The 5,746-nt window shown below is 43.7% G+C and overlaps 1 protein-coding gene across 6 annotated transcripts in view; it reads left to right on the forward strand.

Moving 5' to 3' along the window:
- The window catches only part of TFAP2A (transcription factor AP-2 alpha (activating enhancer binding protein 2 alpha)), a 20,845-nt gene extending 15,099 nt beyond the window's left edge, over positions 1-5,746 (forward strand). For 4 of the 6 annotated variants that reach the window (XM_014528720.1, XM_014528719.1, XM_005880704.2 and 1 more), the window contains 3 exons: positions 1,526-1,644; positions 3,586-3,727; positions 5,423-5,740. In XM_014528720.1, the coding sequence (XP_014384206.1) occupies positions 1,526-1,644; positions 3,586-3,727; positions 5,423-5,711 (550 nt within the window). In that variant the 3' untranslated portion in view covers positions 5,712-5,740. Of the gene's footprint in view, positions 1-1,525; positions 1,645-3,585; positions 3,728-4,839; positions 4,896-5,422 lie in introns of all 6 variants that reach the window. The other 2 variants (XM_014528721.1, XM_005880703.2) reach the window with 2 other exon arrangements.

Consider the following 5,746-nt stretch of genomic DNA (forward strand, 5'->3'; position numbering starts at 1 on the left):
CCCGGCTGCGGCAGCCGCGGGGCGCCGTGCCGCTGCCTTTTACCTCCTTGCTCACACCTTGCTGGCCCTGGAAAACTTCCTCTCGGGCTCCTCGCTTTTCTTTACCTCCGTGTAGGGTCTCCGACGGGTAACCCGTCGTTCCTAGAATAGAGTTTTAAGTGGAAGACAGTTGCTTTCTCTTGAGTCAGCACGCCATGCCCGCCGGTCATTACCACGTCGGACAGAAGGTGACTCCCCGTGCCCAAGGCACTTGCATTCATGGTCGCGATGTATGGCGGCCCCGATGTGTGCCAGGCAGCATGCAAGGCACGTTTAAATGCATTAGGTGCAGTCACTACCGACGAATACATGTTACATACGTGGCCTCACCCCCGCGAGGTCGGAATGATTCATTTCGTAGATAAGATTTTATAAGCGGCAGCGAGGTGGAGCATCTTCCCTCAGGGCAGGTTTCTCCCTCCTGTGGGCTTCTTCCTCCTAGGGCTCCACCCAACCGAGGGTCTTGTGTTGAGCTTTCCAAGATAAATACTTTCTCCCCCCCCCCTTTTTTAAATAAGAAAGTAGACCAAAACTTTATCCTTTTGATATTCATTTACCTACCTATGAGACTTTTGGTTCTGCTCTGATAGGTATATCCCATACAAAGCCTATAAAACCATTCCTGGAAGCTTTTAACATCAGCTATTTTAATCTTTTCTTCCTCCTTCACAGTCACTTGGCTGTCCCTTTGTAATCTCTCACTGTCACAGATCTGAGTCCGCCCTCTGCCTTTTCCTCCCCTTCCCCCACCCCCAATATTGGAGACTGTTTACCTAGGGGAGTATAATCTAATCCACACAATTAAAGAGCACTTGGGTAGGGAATAAAATCTGAAATTAATTAATTTGCTGTTTTATTTAAACAATTTATCTTAACCACTTTCTGATTATGGAAGTCTATTTAGACATCTATTTAGAACCGCCTCCATTGTCTCAAAATCAGTGAAAATTTTAAAGGCCTATAGCAGCTTTTGACATTTCCAGTTAGGCTGGTGACATGGCATGTAAACAGTTGGTGAAATGAATTCCCCGTTGGGGCTAAAGCCAGAGCAAGAAACGTGAGAGTGATGATAACTTTGGTTACTCTGAACAACCTAACAGCAGATCTTACAAAGACAATTTAAAGACCCCACTGGGATGTATGTGATTGTAACAACAGGGAAAATATACAGTGACCAGTTGAACTAAAAAGTACCTTACACCCTAGAGGTGAGAGCTGTTTTTGTTTGTGGTTCTTTAGAGAGTTGGGAACTCAAAACCTTCCAACCTGCCACAATAATTGCAATAATAACTGAAGACAGACGATGCTTTACAGTTTAACAAGCATTTGTCTCCTATGATGTTTCTGTACCATTTCTCCCTAGATTTCCCTCCCTTAAATATCTCGGGGCTGTGATTCTTAATTTTAGGAAGCTGTCAAAATTACTATAATATGATGCAGAGCAACCCAATGTTTTCTAAATCCCTTTCCTATATTTTCGAAACAGGGCGAAGTCTAAAAATGGAGGAAGATCTTTAAGAGAAAAGCTGGACAAAATAGGATTAAATCTGCCAGCAGGGAGACGCAAAGCTGCCAATGTCACCCTGCTCACATCACTAGTGGAGGGTAAGCGAATCTACTTGCTAACAAGAGGGAAGTTCATCCTGGGGAAATGGGTAGTACTTAGTGGCCAGATGTTTGATTGTATTTTGTGTCAATTGGGCAGTTTCATTTTTTTCCAGAGAACGAAGCAGGAAGTGAATGAAATTCTTGCATGTCAAAAAACTATTTGCATTTATTCCTATCCTCCTTTCCTCTTCCCCTCTGCCACAAAATTACACCTCCCTAGCCCAATTCTGACCTAAACAATGTGAAAATTTAAGAACTGCATATTCTCCAAGTTCCTGTCTCCCTTATAGAGCTCAGCAGTAAATCACTTAAGGTATTCTGACATCTGCATTTGAGAAATGCGTGACCATTACTTCCTGAATTAATTTGGGAATCTTTGACCTGCATCCTGATTTAAGACCATCCTGAAAGCTCAGGGTTATATACCCTTTCAGTTTTTGTTTTCCAAACATATGCTCCCTTATCTCTCCTTTAATTGTGCTTCTTTACTTGGAGGGGAAGAAAAGTGAGTGATTTTAGACTTTGAATTGTTTGGATATAAAAAGAAAAAAGAAAGATGAGCATTGCAAAAAGTTTCTCCTGGCAGTTTTAAACACACATGCACGCATGCACGCAAACACACACACAACACACACATGCATGCTTCCAAACCCCTCAAAAACAAAAGCCAACCCTGTCCTCACTCCCTGCTCTAGATGCACCGTCACCAGGATCTTCTCAGATTCCTGCTTCCTCTAGATTCCTGTTAAGTTTTTCTGATACTAAATTGGCTTAAGTTGAGTGTGTTGGAATAAATATATAGCTCTCTTGCATTTTCCTTTGTGTTCTGCTGGAAATGCCTTATGGCGATAGGGAAAAAGGCACTTAAATTATCAGGCAGATTTCAAAACTGCCATTTATATTTACAGAAGGCCTTTTATCTTATTTACATTTTCTATTTGAGGAGGTGTAATACAGTTGCATTCAACTTCTAGCTTTGTAAATAACTAAAAATGCTTAAAACGGTAAATTTGAGGAGGAACCTTATGAACCATTTGATAATGGTGTCATAGATGACAATAATATAACTGTTAAATAATAAGCATTTGTTCAGTGCCAGAAACTATCTACAGCAGCATTATATTCATTATATTAAAAATAATACCAATACATAGAAAATGCTCTATCCATACTCCAAAAGACCTATATGCAAAAAAAAAAAAAAAAAAAGTAGTTATGAGTTTGGGTGTAGTGTGAGAGTATGTGTGGGTTTTGGGGTTGAGTCCTGTAGCAGGGAGGCAGTTTCTGGAGAACTGTTATTGTTTGTGATCCGCTCCATTTTATGGAAACAAGCTCTGCGGAGAGGGCTTTGATGCTCTAATTGGCGCATGCGTTCTTCCGGAGCTGGAGCTAATGGCAGGAAGCCCTGCAGTAAAAACCAACTGGTTCAGGAAATTAAAACCAAAGATTCGAAAATCAACAACACAGACAGACTCAGTGGAGTGACCCTCAAATCCTCTTGGTTAATCGGTTTGGATGAACAGATAATTATATGCGATCAAGTTAAAATGTAAACCCTTAGTTGTTACCTTGCAGAAAAGCTCAAGGAGTAATTATGCATACCATTTATGAATGCGTTGATAGGTGTGAGGTTGGAATACAAGAAACATTTTAAAAGAGAAGTTGGGAAAATGTTATCAGGGTGGGGATGAGAATGGGGGTAGTGGATGAGATTTACATTTTCAAATCATCTTGGCCTTCTAGGGTAAGTGGCCATTTTTCCTGATAACTACATCCACCAGAATCTACCGAGAAGGAAATAAAATGCCTGAAATGAGAAAACAAGTATTTTGTGTTTCCTTCAACATCTGGTTTAAGAAAATAAGGGAGTTGGGAGGAAGTTTTGATCCCAACTCTACATTCTCTTGCACTCGCCTCCCTCCTCTCACCTCTTGCCAGGAGAAGCCGTCCACCTAGCCAGGGACTTTGGGTACGTGTGTGAAACCGAATTTCCTGCCAAAGCAGTAGCTGAATTTCTCAACCGACAACATTCCGATCCCAATGAGCAAGTGACAAGAAAAAACATGCTCCTGGCTACAAAGTAAGGCGCTTACCTCTTCAGGGTTTCATTGTGAAGAGAAACAAAAATCAAATTTGCTCTCACTTTTCTCTTTTCCTTTTGTGTTAGTCAGCTTTGTTGTTGTAAATATTGATAAACACAATCTGATAAATCATAATCTATTTTAAAGGGGAGATACAAGTAGAATTGTTCTGTGTATTTCCATCTTTTCTGCCTCACCTTCCCATCACAAACAATTAATGTGTGTGGGGGTGGGGTGGGGGATTGTAGGGATTCGATAGAAGTTGAGCGTGGGTTTGTGACTATGTTGTTTCAGAACGACCAGAATCAAGTCATCAAAGGAGTAAATAGGCTTGTCTATATCGGTTTCTTTTTCTTGCCCAAGTCAGTTTTTGTCTTCTATCAATGTAAACCCTTAGTTGTTAATCCAAAGGCAAGGATTAAGTAGTGGCCTGCAAAATGTGCAAACCAGAAGTTGTCCTAGTTTCAACCCTAATCCCTATCCCATTTCTTGCTTCCTTTCTCCTGGAAAGTGACACACACACCACAAGTTTTAGCCTACAGGCAAGATATCAAGTAGGTTTCAAAATGGCCCCAAGTTATATTCCCATGGGTGCTTGGGTTGAATAGGCTTCTCCAGGTGGTATGTGAAAAGAAAATGACTGTCTTGATATGTTTTCTGGACATTAAAAGGCTTGTTTGGAAGCCTTTAATTATCAAAGTCCATGTCACAGGAAGGCATGGAACCGTAGGGCAGAGGCTGCGGCCTCAGGCAGCACAGTGTTTGGCCTGCGGACATCATCAGTCTTGGGGAAGGCGGCCTGCTAGTGCTCCCCCTTCTCCCTTCTCCCTACCCCCACCCTACCTCCATCCCCAAGGCCCAGCTCATCCTTGTTTCCCACATTCAGGGACAGGGCTTCCAGTGCGCAGGCCTCATCTTCCTGTATATCAACTTTTTCTCTTTCCTTAGGTTCGAAGCATGCCCATGTTCACAATTTCCCTAGAGAGTTTTATTTTATTTTGATGTATGGGGAAAGACATGGAATGGGAAACTGAAATGACCCTTTCTTCTTCTCCAAACCACTCTGAATATCCCCAAGTAATGGGGTTTTCATGCCTTTTTTTTTTTTAAGGCAGAATAATCCCAAGAAAAGTTTTGCCTTTCTGTTCACATGCAACTGATTAGAAGGTGAATGAGTGGAGACTTCATCCCACAGACTGCTGCTGAGGTCTCTCTAGAAGATCAGAGAGGAGGGTCTCTATAATATTTTCAACAGGACAGCTGATGGCCGCATGCTGCTGGCTATTGAAGAGACTTGTGTTTGACTCCTTGTCCCTCTTACTGTCCTTTGTTCTCTTCTCATGTGTGAAATGTTTTCCAGTGACTAGGATGTTTGGTGTGAGCAAGAGAGGAGGGGGTTAGAAGTTTGGTATAGCTGAGAGGCGGCTGGGGGAGGAGGGGGAGAGAGACAGAGGCAGAGACTGAACACATTAGTGAAATATTTAAAGAAGGAGCAGCGCTGTGTTAGTGGACACTGCTGGGTCTTCCAGCACGTGGCCCCTGCAGGTCTGTCTCTAGGGCTGGGGTCTTGGGTCAGGTCAGTGTCTGCTGGATCCCGGCGGAGCTAAGTGTAGGGAGAAAGTTTATCTTTGCTGCTGGTGCTGCCCCAGAGGAGTTTCATGTCTCCCTCTCTCTCTGCTTCACTTGTGCTGCAGACAGATCTGCAAAGAGTTCACCGACCTGCTGGCTCAGGACCGATCTCCTCTGGGGAACTCGCGGCCCAACCCCATCCTGGAGCCCGGCATCCAGAGCTGCTTGACCCACTTCAACCTCATCTCCCACGGCTTCGGCAGCCCGGCGGTGTGCGCCGCGGTCACGGCCCTGCAGAACTATCTCACCGAGGCCCTCAAGGCCATGGACAAAATGTACCTCAGCAACAACCCCAACAGCCACACGGACAACAGCGCCAAAAGCAGTGACAAAGAGGAGAAACACAGAAAGTGAGGCTCTCCTCCCGCCCAGCCCCTCCCATGCCTCGC

The sequence above is a fragment of the Myotis brandtii genome, unplaced genomic scaffold (genome assembly GCF_000412655.1).
Source record: "Myotis brandtii unplaced genomic scaffold, ASM41265v1 scaffold649, whole genome shotgun sequence".
Lineage (NCBI taxonomy): Eukaryota > Metazoa > Chordata > Mammalia > Chiroptera > Vespertilionidae > Myotis > Myotis brandtii.